Source organism: Rattus norvegicus, chromosome 14 (genome assembly GCF_021556685.1).
Source record: "Rattus norvegicus strain SHRSP/BbbUtx chromosome 14, alternate assembly SHRSP_T2T, whole genome shotgun sequence".
In the NCBI taxonomy this organism is placed as follows: Eukaryota; Metazoa; Chordata; class Mammalia; order Rodentia; family Muridae; genus Rattus; species Rattus norvegicus.
The window spans coordinates 6,773,005-6,795,818 of NC_141547.1; the positions used below are offsets into that span (position 1 = coordinate 6,773,005).

Genomic DNA, 22,814 nt, shown 5'->3' on the forward strand with positions numbered 1-22,814 from the left:
CCACTATAAGACTGTATAAGACTAGTGTAAGGCTAGTGACATTGCATTACCAATATCTTGACCAAATAAGGAAATGAAAATATAGCCTACAAGCACACACGGTATAAGAACTTGGATATCACAAGAAAATGATATATTTAGTGATGGTAAAATGGCTTTTCCTTCAGTCTCTGCTCCACACTTTATCTCCATATTTCCTTTTGTGAGTATTTTGTTTCTTCTCCCTTCTAAGAAGGACTGAAGAATCCAGGGATTGGTTTTTCCTTCTTCTTGAGCTTCGTGTGGTCTGTGAATTGTATCTTGGGTATTCTGAGCTTTTGGGCTAATATCCACTTATCAGTGAGTACACACCATGTGTGTGGTTTTGCGATTGGGTTAACTCACTCAGGATGATATTTTCTAGTTCCATCCATTTGTCTAAGAATTTCATGAAGTCATTGTTTTTGATAGCTGAGTAGTATTCCATTGTGTAAGTGTACCACATTTTCTGTATCCATTTCCCTGTTGATGGGCATCTGGATTCTTTTCCAGCTTCTGGCTATTATAAATAAGGCTGCTATGAACACAGTGGAGAATGTGTCCTCATTTTATGTTAGAGCATCATTTGGGTATATGCTCAGGAGAGGTATAGCTGGGTCCTCAGGTAGTAGTACTATGTCCAATTTTCTAAGGAACCTCCAGACTTGTTTCCAGAGTGGTTGTACCAGATTGCAATCCCACGAACAATGGAAGAATGTTCCTCTTTCTCCACCTCTTCACCAACATCTGCTGTTACCTGAGTTTTTAATCTTAGCCATTCTGACTGGTGTGAGGTGGAATCTCAGGGTTGTTTTGGTTTACATTTCTCTGATGACTAAGGATGTTGAACATTTCATTAGGTACTTCTTGACCACTTGATATTCCTCAGTAGAGAATTCTTTGTTTAGTTCTGTACCCCATTTTTAATAGGGTTATTTGATTCTCTGGAGTCTAACTTCTAGAATTCTTTGTATATATTGGATGTTAGTCCTCTATTGGGTATAGGATTGGTAACAATCTTTTCCCAATCTGTTAGTTACTATTTTGTCCTATTGATAGTAACCTTTGCCTTACAGAAGCTTTGCAGTTTTATGAGGTCCCATTTGTCTATTGTTGATCTTAGAGCATAAGTCATTGGTGTTTTCAGAAAAATTTCCCTTGTGCTTATGTGTTCAAGGCTCTTCCACATTTTTTCTTCTATTAGTTTGAATGTGTCTGGTTTTATGTGGAGGTCCTTGATCCACTTGGACTTGAGCTTTGTACAAGGTGGTAAAAATGGATTGATTTTCATTCTTCTATATGCTGACCACCAGTTGAACCAGCACAATTTGTTGAAAATGCTGTCTTTTTTCCACTGGATGGTTTTTAGCACCTTTGTCAAAGGTTAAGTGATCATAGGTGTATAGGTTCATTTCTGGGTCTTTAATTCTATTCTATTGTTCTACCTGCCTGTCTCTGTACTGGTATCATACAGGTTTGTTTTATTTTTTATTTTTTTAATCACTTTTGCTCTGTAATACTGCTTGAGGTCAGGGACTGTGATCCCCCCAGAAGTTCTTTTATTGTTGAGAATAGTTTTCACTATCCTGGGTTTTTTGTTATTCCAAATGAATTTGCAAATTGCTCTTTCTAAGTCTATCAAAAATTGAGTTGGAATTTTGATGGGGATTGTAGTGAATCTGTAGATTGCTTTCAGCAAAATAGCCATTTTTACTATATTAATCCTGCCAATCCATGAGCACGGGAGTCCTTTCAATCTTCTGAGACCTTCTTCCACTTCATTCTTCAGAGACTTGAAGTTATTGTCACACAGACCTTTCATTTGCTTGTTTAAAGTCATATCAAAGTATTTTATATTGTTTGTGACTATTGTGAAGGGTGTCATTTCCCTAATTTTGTTCTCAGCCTGTTTATCATTTGAGTAGATGAAGGCTACTGATTTGTTTGAGTTAATTTTATATCTAGCCACTTTGTTGAAGTCATCAGGTTTAGTAGTTCTCTGGTGGAATTTTGGGGTCACGTAAGTATAGTATTATATCATCTGCAAATAGTGATATTTTTACTTCTTCCTTTCTAATTTGTATCCCTTTGACACCCTTTCATGGACTGTTCTGTCTAGGACTTTGAGTACTATATTGAATAGGTAGGGAGAAAGTAGGTAGCTTGGTCTAGTCCCTGATTTTAGTGGGATTGCTTCAAGTTTCTCTCCATTTAGTTTGATGTTGGTTACTGGTTTGCTGTATATTGCTTTTACTATGTTTAAGTATGGGCCTTGAATTCCTGATATTTCCAACACTTTTAACATGAAGTGGTGTTGAAATTTGTCAAATGCTTTCTCAGGATCTAATTAGATGATCATGTCATTTTTTTTCTTTGAATTTGTTTGTATAATGGATTATGTTCATAACTTTCCATATACTGAACCATCCCTGCATCCCTGGGATGACGCCTACTTGATCATGATGGATGATCGTTTTGATGTGTTCTTGGAGTCTGTTTGCCAGAATTTTGTTGAGTATTTTGGCATCGATATTCAGAAGTGAAATTCGTCAGAAGTTCTCTTTCTTTGTTGGGTTTTTGTGTAGTTTATGTGTAAGTGTAATTGTGGCTTCATAGAACAAATTGGGTAGTGTTCCTTCTCTTTATATTTTGTGAAATAGTTTGAAGAATATTGGTATTAGGTCTGATAGAATTCTGCACTAAAACCATCTGGTCCTGGGCTTTCTTTGTTTGGGAGACTTTTAATGACTACTTCTATTTCTTTAGGAGTTATGGGACTGTTTAGATGGTTTATCTGATCGTGGTTTAATTTTGTTACCTGGTAACTAGAAAACTGTCCATTTCCTCCAGATTTTCCAGTCTTGCTGAGTATAGGCTTTTGTAATTGGATCTGATGATTTTTTTTTTGAATTTCCTCAATTTCTGTTATGTCTCTCTTTTCATTTCTGATTGTGTTAACTTAGATACTTCATCACAGAATTGAAATCTAACTAATACAATGAGGTATTAGTTAGAACAATCTAGAATAAGCAGATTTATAACAACAGATACTAAAATGGTCACTTCCAGGAGTCTAGGCAGAAGGGCATGAGGACTAACCATTGATTGGCACAGTGTCTCAGTTTTGCATGATAAACAGAATGCTGTAGATGGGTAATGGCCACATACCACTGTGAGAACACACAGTTCTTCTGAGATGGATACTTGACAGAAGATGACATCGGAGACAATAGTGCTATATCGCACGTGTCTTGACAAAATAAAGAAATGAAGAATATAAAGTTGCATCATCATTTCATCTTTCAGTGGACCAGTATTTCAGGCATCAAGTAACAAACAAACAGAAATAGAAGCAGCTATGGCCCAGCTCTTCGTTCAGGAACGCAGTTCAATCTTCAGCCTTACAAAGAGGAATTGGATCATGCCCTGATGTGTAGAAAACATCAAGGGCAAAGGAACATGTGAAATGCAGGACGACGGGCTGTGGGGAAATCCACTGGGCAATACCCAAGTTATCACACAACCATCATCAGGTCACAGAACAGAGGGAAGTGAAGGGGAGGGAAGATGGCCAACAGTGATGTCTGGGCTTTCATTCTACAATTCCTTACAGGTTACATGTGTGTTAAACATTGAAAAGAAAAACCAATGAACTGAAGTATCCTTAAACCTCTTTCTTTGCTGCACATATATCACTCTTTTATGTGTGCTAAATTCTCTAGATGTAATTAATTTCTCTGGATTATTTTGTTATCAAAATTATGATGCTAACTTGTCTTTCTGAGACTAAACAAAATCTGAGTAAAACTGAAACTAATAATCATTTATTCTTCTAAGTTGCCTTTAGATTCTGAAATGTTCAATTTAGTCTTTTTTTTTTTTTTTTTTTAGAAAATAGTTATAGTCCCCACAGGTAAAAGAGAAAAATAATCCAATCTTTGAAAGGTGATAGAATTAAATGGAGGTAGATTATTATGGGAAATTATGTGAAAAGTATTATAATCTGAATACTAAAAATTATTTTAGGTTTTACCCCTCAAGTAAATAGCGTGCTATATAAAATAATCAATTTTACTTACCACCTGAAATCATTAAATCTCTCTAAACCTAATAGATACTAATTAACTGAAAATAACATTTTGAATTTTCTGGCGATTACACTGGCCTGCAAGAGGAACATTTTTCCAGTTCTTCTCTCTCCTACTTTTCAGGTGATCTACTGGTCTGTGCAAATTTCTTTGTGACTGAGGGCTAATGTGTTGGGGGATGGTTGTGTGCACTGTGTTCTCAGATGCTAATAGCTATGTTCAGAGATCTGGTCACAGTCTGGACGTTGGCATTGTCATGATACTGGGAGCATCTCTTGTCTCTATGACATGCCATTCTTTTTCATCACCTGTGATTGGTTAATAAAGAACTGATTCAGCTGAGCAGAACTGATAGCTGGGCAGAAGAGAATAGGGAGAGACTTTCTATCCCAGTCAGGAGTCACCAAGCAAAAGTTATGAGAGGAAGAGGAGAAGAGGGACGGGAGGATTCACCATGAGAAGTCTACCATGAGGACACACGTGGAGCAGAGTGAGCCAGGGCAAGACTCACATTGCAAGGAAAGGACCACATGGCCATGAAATCGGCAGCCATAAGGGTGAGGATAGATGAGTATCTGCCTAGTGTAGGGCATCCTCCAGTGGTGAACAACGGTACTGCCCATGCGCAGGTTTTGCACCTGGTGTCAGTTGGCCAGTAATATGCTAATGAGGGGGCGGTACCATGCTAGTGAGGTGATTCATTCTCCGCCAATCCCTGGAGGACAAGTAGTGGGGTGATAGTGGGGTGACCCGTGCCCCGCCAATCCCTGAAGGATTATTAGCATACTGTTGTGTATATAAGGCGAGCGCTTTTGGAGCTCGAGGTCCCCATATCAGCAATGAAGGTGTCCTGCAATAAAGGCTGTTGACAAGGATCCGACGGTGTTGTGTCTTCCTTGCCGGATGAGGTGGGCACGACAGCCTAGCATAGTGCCCGCAGCTTGTTAATAAATTAGGTCTCCGTGTCACATATTCAGTAACTAAACCGGGTTAGAGCAGGCCTAGAAACGTCCTGTTGTTACGTGGGAACAAAAAGGGTGTGGAGCCTCTCCAATTACATTTACACTAAATGTGGAATCATTTTTACAATTTTATGTTGAGCAATGCGAAGAAAACTCTCGCTTCTCAAAAGAAAGTATTTTTCAGTTAAAGAATAATCCGAGTAAATTAATGGAGAAACTACGATCTTTCCTTAGTTTGCTTAAATGAGAATACGTTCTCATTTAAGAGCAGAGGCAACTGATTGTTTTCCTGGTGAGGATCCAAGGTAATCATCCACTTACCCTCCATGATGGTTAAAGGATCTTCCACCTTTGGGCGCAGGATGTTAGGACCGAAGACAGTTGCCAAGTTCTGTGCGCTCATCTTGTTAACTCCCGAATAGGACTGCACTTCATCCAGGAACCTGGCGGTGGAGAGATTATGATTGATACACTGAGAATCTGTTTCTCAGTGGAATAAAATGGGTCATTGGGAAATGTATGAACTGAAATACGTTCAACGATGACTATGAAGACAAAACTATATAGAAATCCAAACACCTCTCACTGGAATGTACAGAAATTACAGTGCAAATAATGACAAAGCAGCAGGCTGCTGGCATCACGTCAACGACCTGCTCTGGCCTGCTGGGCATTTGCCTCCATTGTCAGTTAAGTGAGTTTGGATGCTTCTGTAGACTTCGATATGTGTATTCCCTTCTGCTGTGGTTTGCACGAGTATCCCTCAAAGGTTCATGGGATATAGGCTCTTGACACTGTTGGGAAGTGTGGAACCTTCAAAGAGGAAGCCTAGTCACAGCAGTCAGGGAATTGTCCTTGAATGAGATATTGAGACTCAGACGTAATGGAGAACAGTGGAGGGGAGGGGAGAGACAGAGACACAGAGAGAGACACAGAGAGAGGAAGAGGAAGAAGGAAGAAGGAAGAAGGAAGAGGAGGAGGAAAGATATAGGACATAGAATTGAGAAGAAATAGGAGAGAAATTAAAGGGAAGTAACTGGGGAGTGGACTTCATCAAACATAATATGTATGCGATTTGCAACTGATTCTCAACCAATACAAAAGAATCACTATGTAAAAAAAAAGAAAACAGTCAGCTATAGATAGACAGTCAGACAGATGATATATAGATGATAGATGATAGATAGGTACAAGATAGACAGATAGACAGATAGATAGATATGTAGATATTGTAAAGGGAAGACAAGCGGTAGAAAAACCTTCAGTCCTTGTCCTCTGAGCAACTGGAGCTGATCTGAAAACATTTGTGAGGAAACAATAAAGCCCCAGGCACTGTACTAACTGAAGAATAACTCGGGGGCTGGGGGGGACTAGAGAGATGGCTCAGTGGTTAAGAGCACTGACTGCTCTTCTAGAGGTACTGAGTTCAATTCCCAGCAACCACATGGTGGCTAACAACCATCTGTAATGAGATCTGATGCCCTCTTCTGGTGTGTCTGAATACAGCTACAGTGTACTCATATACATAAAATAAATAAATAAATCTTTTTTTAAAAAAAAAGAAGAACTCGGTGATTCGAAATGCAGTAAACAGGGGCCACACATGGCCTTCCAGTAAAAGACACCCGACTCTTTAAAACAACCCTGGTCACTAAACAAATGGTTTTACACATGTCCCTCCCTGTTATCCGGCCTCACCACAGGCTCAAAGGGATGGGACTAATCACAAATGGACAGACTGGCTGATGCCCTGGAGTGGACACCAATCCATCCTTTGTTCTTTAACGTTGATTAGCTTGGATATTTCATTACAGAAATAAAAAAGATGACCACCATGCTCCCAACACCTCGGATATTAAGTTTATACACACTTTCAGGGAGAGAATGGTAACAAGGTAATCTGGTAACCTCCACAACTCCACACAGGAGGACTCACTGTCCTCATGGGGACTTCATGAGCTCTGATTGTAGCCTATTAAAGCCTAAGTTCAAACGTTATGGGAACTTGCATGTCAGTTCTAGGGGTGAAAACCTGCAAGCACATACCTCCCAATTTATTATGTGCTAAAGAATAAGCAGCATGAAATAACGCATTCTTGGGGCGGTTTTTGAAGGAAAACTGTTCTGTTTTGAGCACCCACATTGGGTGACTCACAACTATTCCAGCCCTGGGCTATCCCCTGTCTTCTGGTTTCTGCTGCCACTAGGCACACATTTGTTACATAAACACATGTACATATCGCATGTGTACATATCACATATATACATAAGAATTTATAAAAACAAAGCTTAAAAAATCTGCCTAATTGTTTGAAGAGCAGGATTTTTATAGTGTAAAGAGACTTGCGGTAGACTCAAGCCTCTACTACTCTCTTTTCCTCGAGGAGGACGTAAACCTTCTCTTGCCTGACACAATAACTGGAATGAATCGAAAACTCTTGGATGAAAGCTTTCTGTGTTTTTAAATGTGTTGCTTAAGACATTCCCTGCTTTCGGAAGGTGTGAGGTTGAGGGTCCTACCCGTTTCTAAACACAGCAATCTCTACAAAGAGATGTGACAGAGGTTGGAGCTTTGGGAACTCCTACTAACTTACAACTTCTGCGAATGCCACAGCGCCCAGGATCCTAAACCTCAGAGTAGCTGTGAGGAGTTTCTGTTTTCACGGCTGCGTTTTACTCCCAAAAGGTAGAGAAATCACACGAAGGTGTAGAAGAAAATAGTCCACATGAAGGTGTAGAAGAAAATAGTCCACATGAAGGTGTAGAAGAAAATAGTCCACATGAAGGTGTAGAAGAAAATAGTCCACGATAGAACCCACTTCCCAAGCTGGAGTCCTCGGCCCAAGGCCCGCCTGTCTCTTCAGGAACGTTCCCCAAACAGCTCTGATGGAAGCTTGGAGCACTACATCTCCAATAATGTATGGGAACAAGGGACATTTTTTAAAATCACCGAGGTATGGTGCCTCAGAACAAACGCTTCTGCGATGGCAGAAATAAGACCCATTAAAATGGGTCTGTGAGGCTCCTTTGAAACTAAAACAATTGCTGACGACCTCTGTTTGACGTCTCTGTTTGACGACCTCGTCAAACTTACTAACTTTCCATGAGACTAACATAGACGCTCACGGTTATTTAATTCCCCGCCACATATAAATTACCACCAAGCTGAATATAATGCCGCCGGGTTTAGTGCTGTGTTTAGGAAAATTCTTACCTGCAAATGTACTTCAGGAGGTTGTAGTTAACCACTGGCAAACTCTTCACTTGTTTCGTTAGCTCCTTCACGCCCTGAGCACAAACAAGAAGAGATGGAATACGTGTTGTGTTATGTGTGTTTGTCTTGGAATTCGAGTGCTTAGGAAATGGCCATTTGGGCTCTGCTGCTGCTGCTGCTGCTTCTGTGGCTGCTGTGGCTGTGGCTGCTGCTGCTACTGTAATTATTTGAACATACTGTCAGTGAACGATCCTGCCCTGGAAATGTTCCACTCTCTCAACCAGCAGTTTGGAAATATTTCCAAAGATGCACAGATCCTTTAAGTAGCTCTATAAGTCCAGTCACATATCTCCCGATGACATTTCAGTCAAAGACAGTGGCCCAGTACACCACATCACTCAGAGCTGCCATGCGGTCCCTGCATAATAAACCAGCTGCCTAGAGACAGCCCTCTGAGCTGTCGGGCAATCTGAAGTTACTACTCTGGAAACAGTTTTGAAAGTGAAGCTATTTGAACTTCGAAAACGTTTGCAGTTGACTTGAAAACAGACAATAGCCTCGTTTGCAATAACGTTATCTGCAAGAAACCAAAACAGCCTTGATATAGCGTTCATCCTTCTCACCTGAACATGGCGGGAATCTAGAGAGCTGCAGACCTGCTGGAGAATACCTCCCTGCACTGTACGTGTCTACATTACAGCATTCAGGGAGGAAAGAGATGGGAGAGCTGATTCAAGGGATTTTCACAAGGAGTAATTTCTCTAGTTTTGATGATTGTAATGTGTAAAGGTCATTAAAAAGTCATTGATAATGGGGTCTGACTTATGCTGCCTTTATGTGGTAAGGTATATTTTAGGTTTCACTATACAGATGGCCTATGTCACAGCTACTCAAGCATTCTCCTGTAGGACAAAGGAAGCTACCGTAACATTCAAAACAAAACGGTATTTAGGAAAAGTGGCGGCAGTTCCGGTCTTGAACGCTAAGAAAGCCAGTGACGAAAAACCACACTTTCCAACAAACAGTGCTGAGACGACTGGATGTCTGTGTGCAGAAAAGCAAGCTGCCCTTCCTCACGTCATAGACAAGAAGAGACTCCTAACAGCTTGCTGATCTCAACCTGAGCACTGAAGTAAAGCCTCGGAACTCAGTGTAGAACGAATCAGTGCGCTCTTCCAGAATCAAACGCTTCTGCAATGGCAGAAATAAGACCCATTAAAATGGGTCTGTGAGGCTCCTTTAAAATGAAAACAACTGCTGAAACAAAGTTTTGATAAAATATAGCATCTGGAAAGCGAAGAGGTAATATATGGAATGGAAGAAACTATTTGCAAATAGTTTGTACCTAGACCACACTTGCAACTCAACTAGACAATTGTAGTTGCCATCCAGACCTGAAGATTTAACAACTGTAGAGTAAAACTACTACAAAAAGCTACTTCTGTATAGAACATTTCCCAAATGGCCCTCGCATTACCATGTGTGAGCCCGTCTTGTACTAGCTTCTGTATGTGTTCAGAGCTGACCTAAAATGCACATCACGTTCAGGTTGTGCAAGCAATACAAAAATTTTATGTAAAAGACACAAATACCACAGGCTTAGCTCTTCTCAGGGAGTCCTGGAACCAAGCCCTTTAGGGGTTAGGATGACAAGTAAAACGTAGCGTGATGTGACTAGATAGTTCTCCAAAGAAAATGCAAGCATCACAAAGCAACAGAGGAGAAAACAGTCAGGGCCCTGCTTAGAGACTTCTCATGCAGGAGAGCCTGCCACACATGAATGTCAGTTGGTGATGGCAGACATGGGGGGAGGGTGGGAACAGCACTGTTTGCTGGTAAGATTTGACCATCATGTGGGGTCCTAATAGGAAGTTTAGTATCCCAGCAATTGTAAATTTCAGATACATAAACAAGATACACGTTAAATATGTCAGCGTAAACCCCGTGGACATTCACAGGGGCATCATTCAGTAACCAGATAACAGGAAGTAAATGAGTCTCCTTTGCCTGGCGAATGGATGAAAATGAAATATAATTTGGAATACAGGGAACGGAATACTGATATGTGAACTAAGGAGCAGATGGAAGATGGAGTCACAAAACAAAGAACACACTGGGCAGTGAAATGAAGTAAATGAAGTGTCTAGAACGGGTAAGTCTGAGGTAAGAAACTAGATCGGAAGTGGCAAGTGCCAGGAGGAGAAATGAGAAAATAAGGGATGAGGTTTGTTACTGGATAATAAAGATGTGAGTATTATAATGTTAGATTCTGGTCATGCTTGCACAACTCAGAGAATATACTAAAAGATACAGAAATACATACTTCTAACAGTTGCACCTCAATTTCTCAAAAAAAAAAAGTGTTTTAGCAAAACAAGCAGAGGCACCAACTGATACATGGGCCATCTTTTATGTCATTTATGGGATGATGGGGTACCTAGGAAACAGACATCAGCCCTTCCCCGCATCAAAAGGTGAGGCAGCAGCCATTAGCATTAGAGGATGGAGGGGAGAGTGTATTCAACTGTATCCTCATCTTTAATCAGAAAGGGTCAAACTCGGGAGTGCGGCTGTACGTGAAGATCCAGTGTGATGTCAGCACACAGCACAAAATAAAACAATCCGAGGATGGGGAAAGAAAGCTTTCAAACTGAAGACAAAAAGCCCCGCCCACAGTCCCAATCACGTGGTTGCGCAGAAGCGGTATCGACTTACAGCTTCTTCCTCCTTGCTGAGCAGCGTGGCACAGGACAAAAAGTCTTCGTACTTTGCGTAAGGAACGACCGGCTCTGGAAGTTCTCGGAGATACAGTTTCAGGAGGGATGCCACAGTGTGGACGTCTGTGTTGCTGCAGGGACAGAAGTTAGGAGACATTCTTTGGGCGTGAGCTCTCATGATTCTATTTATTTTTCTCACCATATGTGTATCTAAGAGAATTGCGTCAACGTTGGCAACTGAATCAGCTGATCCAGTTTTCAGGAAGCACATGATTCCATAATGCCCAGTAAATGCCACCACGGGTGTCAGGGGAGGGACACTGAAGGATGCCAAGTCTCCAGTTTGGTTTGGAAACATTTAAACAGTCAGGCATTTTTCTTAACTCGTGTGGCTGACAGGAAAAAAACGCGCCATTTTTGGAAAACAATAAGAATCCATCAGATTGTGAACAGAATGTACAGAACTTACATAAAACATCACGTGTGTGTGTGTGAGTGTAGATGCAGAAATTATGTCCAGTTTCTGGCTTCGTCTTTCAAAAGGGTGAACTTATTTTTGGGAAGACAGACAATTGGCAGCAGATACCTGAAACTTAGCATGCACTAACTTTTTTTTTCTTTAAGATTTATTTTATGTTTGAGTACATTGTAGCTATGTTCAGACACACCAGAAGAGGCCATCAGATCCATTACAGATGGTTGTGAGCCACCATGTGGCTACTGGGAATTGAACTCAGGACCTTTGGAAGAGCAATCAGTGCTCCTAACCACTGAGCCATCTCTCCAGCCCTCTGACTAAGTTTTTAAGCACAGCTTATTTTGAACGTAATTGATTCTGCATAGTTGCTTGCCTGGTATTATAAAATACTTGTGGGTTCTCAGAGTCCCTGTAAAGGGAAATGCTATGAACATTCAAGATGACCTTTAAGTAACTTTCATAATTTATCTTCAGCTGAACACCAGAAGGGCAGGATGAGCAGCAGGAACGTTAACATACGTTTTTGTTGTCCTTGCCTTGCATTCCCTATTATTCCACACAGACAGACGGTGGTGGAGACGAGACTGATGCTAGGCACATACATCAGTGGAATGAAATGTGCAGTACAGTGATATAATGCTTACATGTGCCTCTCTATAAAGGAGGGGGTCATCTCTGATCCAGGAGGAGTGGAAGCAAGCCATCAGGGATTCTGAAGGAAATCAGAGTTTCTACCTCACTCTCGGGCTGTGGCAGAGGCTGACCCCCTGGTTGATTCTACTGCAAAAAAATCGAACGTGGGTGCTAAGATGTCCTGCCCAGTGAACATTCTCTTATTCCAAAGATGATGGGTATGTTGAGTCTTTACACAACCATAGGGGATAGGACAATGTGACACTAGGCTCTCGGTTTTTAACCCCTGGGTTGATTTCATCCTGAACTTACAGCCTGTCTACTCCATGTTATGTTTTATATCAAACACTTTGGGGGCTAAGGGGGAGGCATTATTCTAGCCTGATCATCATATACAAAAACACAGCAGATACCCCAATCAGAGTCACCAAGAAAATAAAAATTAAAAAAATGACCACAAACACCGGTAAGTATGCTGGGAAAGGGACACTTATTCCCTGCTAGTGCGAGTGCAAACTGGTACAGATACTACGGAAATCCGTGTGGAGCATCTTCACAAGTCTACAAAGAGGTGCCACTCCGGCAATGCCACTCGAGGGAACTCCATCACACTGCAGACAGACATAGTTGCTCATCCAAGTCCCTGCTGTTCTACTCACAAGAATCAGGGAATGGAAACGGCCTAGATGTTCAACTTAGGGATGGATGAGGAAGATGTACTATAATTACACCGTTAGATATCTTCCAGCTGTTAAGAAACACGCAGTTATGAAGAACGCAAGTAAAGCGATGGAGCTAGAAAAGAATCGGTTCAAATAGAGTTTTTAGGCTTTCTGTTAAGTAGCCGCACTGAGAGCGTTTGAACAGTAGGTGGCGCAAGCACAAAGTGCGATTCGGGGGACAGCCTGTAAGGATTAAATGCTACAGGATGCTTCCACCAGCGGCTTGGATAGTTCCAGAGCTGTGCAGGCCCCTCGGAGCAGAAATATTTGGGCTGTGAGTAAGGAGGCTGGAGTGGAGCGGGGCCACTATAATATTTGATGCTTTCTCTGAGTGAGACTACAGCTAACCGTCTAGTATTATGGCACAGCACTAATTATACAGAAATATACGAACGTATATTTGCTCTTCGTTCCGTTGGTGACGGGTTGTTAAACTTTTTGTTTAAAGCCTAAACCTTAAAGCACACGACTGTTTTGTGGCCTTCCTAGACTCCAGACACTTTGTAGACCCGGAGGCTTCTGCAATTTTCGAGCATCCTTGGTTTGGACGTCTCCTCTGCCACTGAACCGAACTGTGGACAGGCTCCCAGCATGCTTTGCTCCGACTTACCTCAGGGAGCTCTCATTCTGCCATTGCTGCCAGGCTAACCAAAGCAGCGGGACGTATTGTCCGAACACTGCCTTTAAAATAAAAGCACCCTCTGTACCTCTGTGGGGCACTGACTCTCTAGTCCCAACTTTCTCGATGAAAACCTACTGCTGTTCCTAACTGACGTTTACTTTAGTGCCGCCAATTAAATATCAGTGTTATGTACCAATTATGCGGCGTACCTGGATATACACCTCAGTGTTCTGCAAAGTGAAGGGCGAGGACTTGTCATACAAGCTCTATTAAAGAGAATACCCCCCTCCCCGAGAATAATCCCCCCCACTTAACTGACAACAGGAACTTCTGCACACCCTCCCCCGTCACTGCAGGGCAGCGAGGAGGTTCTGTGACCATAATGACTCCTGAATTCCCCAAACAGAACCCTGCACAGACAGGAATTCTTTCTAGCTACTCCTTCAGAGCCTAGCTACCTCAGAGTCAAAGTGTTTGGTGGGAGTGTCAAATTGTTTGCCAGTGTGTCATTACGCAAGCTCAGGTTTCTCAGTGGTAGGATCTGTGCAGGGATCAAGATAGTCGTATGCACTTTCTCCACAGAAAGCAGGGAAGCAGACAGAGATGGTTCAAAGACACTGGTGGAAGAGCGATCAGAACAGGAGAAGCTGCGTAACAGCCTCCATGTCTAACTGGTACACCTGCCTCCCATCCACAGTCCTGCGTGGGTTTCACTTCTCATGAAGTGAAGCATGAGCGCCCCCCTCAGGCTTTCTGTGACTGAACTCTCATATATTCTTGTGGGTCATCTTTCATTCGTCATAGGGTCATTCCCCTCACGCAACGGTTCCCGAACGTGTGGTGTACACTGCCTCATGCTGTTCGCTGGAGAGAAAAGAGATCAGTAACATGGATCCTTTTGTCGCCTGTGGGCTTCCATCCCCAAATGGACATCACCAACACTTCTTGCCATGTTTCTTTATGTTCTGCCTCATAATATTCTCTATACATTCTAGCTGACCTGGCAGGTGTGATTTCAAGGATGCTCTCTAGACTTCCCGGACACTTCTTGTCCTGTGTATATTCTCTGCACAACATAGAACTGTTAGTCCTAGGGACAGAGATGCAACAGGAATCCTTCTTGCTCAGTCTCTAACCCTAGGCTTTCTTTCCTAAGACATGTGCATGTGCATGCAAGAGAGAGCCACACATTCATATACTCAAATGCCACCATAATTACACAGTAAATCCCACACAGACAAAACCTTGTAAGGTTTAAGCCTCAGAACTAGACATGGGAATTTCCTCGGTCTGGATTCTACGTGCAGAACGCAATATAAATCAATCCCTTGTTTAACCCAACATGATGAGCTCCTAAGGTAGCTGCATAGGATGGTATTACAGGTATTGTAATACCTGCCCTGTTGTGGAAGTGCTTTGTTCTGCCCCAGTTCATCGAGACCCAGGGAAACCAGTCCTAGGGAATGAGCTGCTTCAAACCCAGCCATACATCTATTATAAATGTTTGCCATTTTTCAAATGCGTTTTTTATTACAGGCCGAAACTGGTGCTGTCTTTGGCAGTGAAACCCAAATCTAGTCACATCGCTTATTGCAAATCCACACGTGTCCTCATGAATTCTACACAGGAATTAGAGGAGCCTTTCCCCTCCAAGCTAAGTCCAGAACAGACTGGGTATAACTTGTTCTGATTCAGTTCTCCTGGTTTAATGGCTGTGAGGATGATCATGACCTGAACTATCCTGTTCCAACAGTCATACTTTGGACGCTTTGGTGCCTAGCATGAAGGGATTTGGAGGTGAGGCTGTGGAGGTGTCATTAGGGGTGGTGGGTCAGGAGCAAGCCACCTTCCTCCACGGTGGATGCGCTGACGGAGAGCTGCACCGTGGCACGGCAGAAAGGCCTCACCTGAAAGCTGGGGAGATGGGTACCCCTCAAGGTCAGCTGTGCTACCCCACTGACCTTGGATTCCCACTCCCAGACTGGGAAAATCAATATGATTGTTTAAGCATACAATTGTGTGTGCACAGCTAATTGCCACATTGCTTCCTTCTCTCCTGTGTCTAAAACTACATACAGAGGCTTGTGCATCATAGATTTCTTCCTTGTTATGTAAACCACATAAAAATTAATGATCTAATGCACAATTACTCCAGGCTACCACACATACCTGCATACTCACACATGTGTGCACAAACACACACACACACATGCAAACAGACACACTCTCTCACACACATATACACACACATGCACATATATAATTAAAAAGAAATCTTTAAGGAAAAAAGATACACAAATAACTGATTTTTGCTGTACCAAGGACAAAAGTAAAAAAAAAATAAGGTAATAAAAAGCACATAGAGAAAGGGATTTAATTGGTTGTCTCTCTGGGAAGGAGTCAGGGTGGGGGCAGGAGAAAACAGGAAAGGGCACAGAAGATCTTACTAGGGTGATAAAATATTCTGATATATGGTCATGAAAATGCATTAAACTCCTTTAATTTTATTTTTAAAATAAAATACCTTTAAAATTTGTGAAATACCCAACTGAATTTATTTTAGAAACATATTATGGTATGCACTTTTATTTAAAAACGTTAGAATCTGAACTATAAACATGCAACACACACTTCCGGAGCATAACACTTTGTGGATTCCTTATTTCTTTCTGTGGGAATTGTCATGTTTAAAACAGAAACTGTCCCCCTGGACTGAGAGCACTGCCTCGCACAGATAGGAGTATATGACATTTTCTCAATACATAACTGGTAAATCTATCGTTATCTGTATCGTGGCCCTACTAACAGTAGGACCAGCTAGATGTTGGCTGAAATGCAGTAAGAAGTGCCTGATAGTGGTCAGGGATTAATCCACTCTCCTTATGTTTCTGGTTCTGTGGGCTTTCCTGAGGGTGGGGATGCCATGCAAATGCTTTGCCACCGATCCCATCCCCAATCCTGTGCAGTTTTGAAATGACTGAACACAACACCCAGGGAGATGAGTTTCCATTGTACATGAGGGAACTGGACGCTTTGAGAAGCAAGTGGGTAGCCCTCAACGTTAACGTGGACTGTAGATAGTGGGCACAGACTTCAGTTCCTTGCTGCCTGTTACCAAAGCCCCAACTCTTGTCTCCTACGCCACGTTCTTGTGAGTAGGTGAACCTAAATGGAGAAAGAGGCCGAAGAAAAAACCTCTTTTGGCATTTTTGTTCACAGCCCTGAAGCAAGCTGGTTCTACAAAGATGAACCCAAAGGTAAGGGAAGCTTTCGCTCCTACCGTGGGCCCACAGGGGCACTAAACACACGGCAAGGAAGCACAACACAAAGAAAATGGACATGTGTGCACTTACAGCCTGTGCACGTGATTCGTCCGGTGAGTGTTTGTTCCACAGAGGATGATGGTTCTTCTCAAAACCAGTTCACATCTCAGAACTCGCTGTGTTCCTAAGAGGGCTTCATGGAAGCCTGTGTGTCATAACTACTCTTCAAACTGCATAGTGACCTATTTCCCCAGAATGTGGGCTCCTCCATGTCACGCCACAAGAAATGTCACAGGAAAAGACACTGACATCGGCTTGCGTGGAGGGATATTAGGTTTCGGTCCTTCTCTCACCTCCTGATCCCGTCAAAGAGGATGTTCCACACTCTAGCACCTTCCAATCTCCGTATTACCAGTCAGACAGAAACACACAGGGGCTAAGTCTTTGGAGCAACTGTGGCCAGGGCTGGTTTAGTGACACGATCCTCTAGTCAGCAAACCGGTAAACTACAAAAGCTTCCCACTCAAAAAGTTTGCCTAAAGCCCATAGTGCTTAAAGAAAAATAGCAATATTCTCAGGAGGATGTTACATGGATATGTTTGGAATCAGGGTTTGTGCTGGCTCATCAGTTAAGAGTACTTGATGCTCTTCCAAGAGTGTGGCTTCCAGTACCCAAATAGGGCAGCAAGCAACTGCTTGTAATTCCAGCTCCAGGGTTCTGGCGCCCTCTTCTGGCCTCTACAGGTGCCCACACACACGGCACACACATTTCAAAGGAAAATAGATAGATAGATGATAGATAGATAGATAGATAGATAGATAGATAGATAGATAGATAGATAGATGATAGATAGATAATGAAACGAATCCTAAAAACCATGACAGCATGTGAACAGCAAAATGTAGAAACACTCAATGCCAATGCTTATAGTAGCTTGTCACACCATTGCACCTACAAATGGTGTGACGTAAAATGACATAAGAGAGAGGCATGCCAAGAGTCACCACAGCTAAGCAGTCATCTCCTCAGGACTCAGAGGGCTGATCTGTCTTGATTTAAGGAACTGGTGCCCTTCAGGGCGGACACCAGGCAGTCAGTTTTCCACATGTACACCCCGGCTCGCTGTAGGCCAACCACAGGGGTGCTTTTTGCTTCCTGAGCCCTTTAGAAGTGTGACTGTAGCACTTCTCCTTGTCCACATGCCCTCCAGTCATCCTTGCCTACTCCACGTCCCTTGTCAAACCATAGATCCCCATCCTCAGACCTTTTATTCACACTCAGGTATAAAGGTTTTCCAGCTGTGGATTTTGCTACCGAACCAGACCGTTCAAGTCGTCCCTGGGAACAAAGCAGATGGGCTTTTTATTTCCCTCCTATGCCATCCTCCAAATTCAAGCCCATCAGAGCTCGGGTAATTATGTATTTCCACAGCAGCTCTGCACTTCATAAAATAACTAATATTTCACATTTAACCCAGTCAGAAATAGTGCACTGTTCCTGGGGATGTTAATTCCCCTCAACTTCTTTAAAACAAACCAATACATGCCTTGCTTTATGCTGCTTGTGATCAAAGGTATTTCCTACACTCTTGCAGCCTACGTTCTAGCTAGCGTTTACCAGGTTATGGTTTTAGGACTATACATCTAAAAAATAAAAATCACCGGAATAGTTATTAAAAATGCAGAGTCCTAGGCAACCCTCAACGTTAGCATTAGGAGAGTGGATCTAAATATAGACTTGCAAGTTATCCTTGTGGAAAAACGGTGTCTGGGAACTGCTTTCCCATCTGCTCGGCCCTTGGCTTTTAAGATCATATTTTATAACTCAGAGCATCGAAGCCAGCAAGGGCTCTCTCTCTATTGCTTTCCTGGGGATTGGATTTTAAAATTGTCTCTCTGCTTTGTCTTCTAACATGCAGATGTTAAAAGATCTCTGCTGAGGTATTCATTCTCTCTCTCTCTCTCTCTCTCTCTCTCTCTCTCTCTCTCTCTTTCCTCCTTCCCTCCCTCCCTCCCTCCACCCCCTCAACCAAAACAATTAAAAACAATAAAAATGAAGAGGGGAGAGGGGAAGGAAGGATGAAGGGATCCAGAACAGAGTATGTGGATAAGGGCTGGTGTACCCAGGACAGCTGCTGCTTTGCTGGACCCTAGGACAGATGTGTAATGCCCCCGGCTGCAGGCAACCTCGGCCCTGTCTTGATCAGTGCTGCAAGTGCACAGCTATTTCACTGCTGAGCAGTTAGTGGTAGGATGGTGACACCTACACGGTCTAACTCTTGATCCCATCTCCCGGCACTTCCGAAATCTACCCTCACAGCCCACACCGTCTGGAGAGCTTTGGGAACAACAATGGCCCCTAATTTGGTTTTGCACCTCCTTTACTTCTGTTGCTTTTAAGGGGTAGGGGAGTTTAATACAAATTGCAACTTATTGGTTTGTTATCATTCCTAAGGAGCAAGAGAAAACCAAGGACGCTGGAAAACTCTGACAGCTCTCTGTTTGTTGTTTCTAAGTGCTGGGGGCAAATACTCATCAAATACCAGTTCTTTCAGGTCAGCGAGAAAACCCTTTATCTCAAAATTTATTTTTGTCCAGGAGGCCACAGGACTATGTCACAACCATAGAAACGTTATCACCACATGCGAATGCCAGTCTCAAACCTGAACTTTAGAACTGGAAAAAACAGCTTGGCTGGGGCTCAGGGTGAGAGAGCTTGCATGTGTAGCATGCTCAACGCCTTGGGTTTCATCCCAGCGTACAATAGCAAAGGACCAGAACCACAAGGATAGCTTTAGGTGCAAAGAAAACCAGTGAAGACGTGGTTTTTATAAAAGTTGTCCCGTCCACCTTCAGCCTCTGTCAATCCAAATGGTCCATGTATTAAGTGTCTTTTAAAACAAACAGAACTTTTAAATAATCATGTCTCTTTGACCTCTGTTTGACAAAACACTTCTCACTGGAGTGGGATATATCATCCTGCAGACCCCAAACAGATTCATAGCTTCATAAGCCCAGGAGGCACTGTGGTGAGGACAGAAACCATCAGCATAGGATCAGTGAACATCCGGCACTGAAAACAGCGTGAGATAAAGAATCCACACTACTAAGAAAAGGCATTGCCGTGTAGTTGTTGGGATTATGCTTTGAAAATCACATAGTTTCAAAGCAAAATGTTCACAGTGCCGTGTTACAAAGTTTCAAAACACTGTGATTCCTGTACTGTGGGAACACAAGCCTGTGTGTATCTAAATCCTGATGATCCGTATTTGTACGTCTAAGTGTCTGCTGAAGTTGTTCGTTAGCTGTACCAGGAGATCAAAGGATTATTTAATTTTGAAATATTAATCTCTCCTTTATTCTTTGATATTCTAAATCTTATGCAAAATGCTATGAGGTAAATATAACTTTAAGTGTATTTACATTAAAACTCGATAACATTTCATGCTGCCAAAATGTTAATGTTTTAACCATCATTAGAAAAGCTATCTTAAAAATCATATGCTAGGGTTTCACAGTAGAGCTTTAATAGGAGTAGGGATTATCAGTGAAGAGTAACTTACAGATCTTCTTTCCAGTTTTTAGCAAATATATCTCTACTGACCAAGATGAAAACTAAATTCTTTTAACTCCGTTAAAAGCAAAACTAATTGAACAACAGGGGAAGACATTTCATTGTTTAGTTTTTAAAATATTAATGTAATATCCTGTCATGATGGCGCATCTTGGTCATCAACTAGACTGAATCTAGAAACAGCTAAACACTGAGCAGCTGTGCTGTTCAGTTCAGTGAGGGACTTCGTTAATCAGATTGTTTGCAGCAGGAAGAACCATATCCAGATCCAAGTAGCCTCTGGTGGAAACAATTAAAAGGAGATAGGCGGGAAATTTGCCTGCTTGTTTCAGTCTTGCTGGTAAGCCCATCTACTCTGTTGCTGCAGCAGTCCTTCACTGATCTTAGAAGCAACTTCTTCAGGATTCCAATGTCGACTGAAGGCTGGCAGCTCTCCAGGAATCCTTCAGGCTGTCAGTGCCAGACTGGGACTGCTGAGCCACCCAATTCTCAATCTACAAAATTTCTACAAAAATTCTCAGTTTCTCAAGTGTGAGGCAGCCATTGCGGACCTCATCCTGTAAGCCAGTCTAATCAACCCTTTGAATACATATTTTTATATCACTGCTGTTCCCTTAGAGAACCCTGATGGACAGAGGTTAATTTTCTGCAGTTTTCATCTCATTCTTTTATTTGCTGAATACATTATGAGAAAGGTTTCCAAACACAAGCCTGAAAATAAGTGCAAGTGCAAGCGCACGTGTGCGTATGTGCTCACACACACACACACACCCTCTTACCCTATTATCATTTTCGGGGGTGTGTGTAGATTAACTTTAAATTATACATGTTCCCAGACAAGTCTCTTCATCTCTTAATGCAGTCTGTAAAGACCTCTATATGTAAAATACCAGATCCAACCAGTTAAAGTGTCGATGAGGCGGAACGCTCAACTTGGAAAATACTCTCGAACTGCAAGCGATAGCCTTCTGGCACTGTGGAACTCTGCTCTGATGGCAAGGTGGCTCACAACCACGTTTGCTCACACACATGTTGTTATTTCCTGCCCAGAGCACAGATTTAGGAATTCCTCACCTCTTTCTAAATTGGCTGCATCCATAAATTTTATATATAGGAGCCACCCCACCCTCATCACCGTGTGTAAGCATATTTGTATTTGCCATGTATCGATCGTCTTCCACCTCTAGAAATGAAAACTCGTGAAGAGGATGGGCCCTGCCTGTCGTTTCCACCTAGCACAGGGTCTGAGACAGAAGGTGTCCAGAGATACCTGGTAAATGAACAAGTATTTCCCATTGCTCCCACGGTGACTGGATAATTGATCCCACATCTACGCCCCTGCGCTTCTACCAAGAGGTAAGTTCATTTTTTTTTAAATTCCTTTTTAATCTGAGTAGACCTTGATTGGTTGCCTAGCAATGGCCAGTGGGTGTTACTCATCTACGGATGGGCCTTGTCCCTGTGGTTTACACAAGACCTAAGCTGTCATGAGAAGAATCCCAGCACCGGCTAAAAGGTGAAGCCCCGAGGATACAAGAGCAGGCATGCCATTCCAGCAGCCATCAATGATGCTGGCCAGACCACCTTGGGCATCTGACTTTGTTTATTAAAGCTCTCATTTACCACAGATAGACTCAATCACAGCCGATACCATGTGAACTAGAGATGGGATAACTCTGACAAGCATTGCCCAACAGGTGAATCTAAAGGTATTAATGTTTTAACAACTCTCCGCCCACCACCAAGTTCAGCATGGTGTGTCATGTAGCTGGGGATAGTGTGAGCCACCCATCATGGTACCTGGCATTTGGTACCATGTGAGCAAACTTATTCAACAAAATCGACCCCAAAACGTCACGTGTGGCTTTAGGAGTCCTGCCTACAATGTCTAAAGACTTCGCAACACACAGATCCTCTTGGCAAGATGAACCGTGTCTTACATTTTTTCAGTTTGCTTACACATGATGTGCTTCATATAATAGTAAGTGCATTTTGCACACGATCACATTTTATATAAAGGTTATGCAGTTTTTCACTATCACCCAATAGTTGGTGAGAACTTGGTCTGGAGATCACTTGCTATAGGGCACATCCTACAGATGCTCTAGATTATAGACAACACCCCTCCAGTCATATTAGCAAGGATTTAGAGAAAGAACTAAAGGACAAAAGACCATGGCCTTAGATATTTTTCTTACAAATACCCAACAAATCAAACTAAAGAAAGGATTTGTTTTGGCCCACAGTTGGAAGGTGAGCCTTTTGGCCCACAGTCGGACGGTGCAGCCTTTTGGCTTACAGTTGGAGGGTACAGTCTACATAGATAAGGTGGCATGGGACAGGAACATGAAGTGTCGGGTCATACTATGTCCACATCGAATGTCAGGAGGCTAGCTTGTTTTCTCCTTGTCTTTTCCACTGGGATCCCTGGCCAGCGGAATGATTCCACCCACACTTAGGTAAATCTTCTTCCTGTCCCCTCGTCGGTGTTAGAGTTTATACCCTGATACGTGTTGTCAGTGC

At 42.5% G+C, this 22,814-nt stretch overlaps 1 protein-coding gene across 11 annotated transcripts in view; it reads right to left on the reverse strand.

Annotated features, from left to right (window-relative positions):
* Positions 1-22,814, reverse strand: part of Arhgap24 (Rho GTPase activating protein 24) — a 629,479-nt gene that overhangs the window by 12,762 nt on the left and 593,903 nt on the right. For all 11 annotated transcript variants that reach the window (NM_001393820.1, NM_001012032.2, XM_087582828.1 and 8 more), the window contains 3 exon segments: positions 5,390-5,511; positions 8,283-8,356; positions 10,998-11,130. In NM_001393820.1, the coding sequence (NP_001380749.1) occupies positions 5,390-5,511; positions 8,283-8,356; positions 10,998-11,130 (329 nt within the window).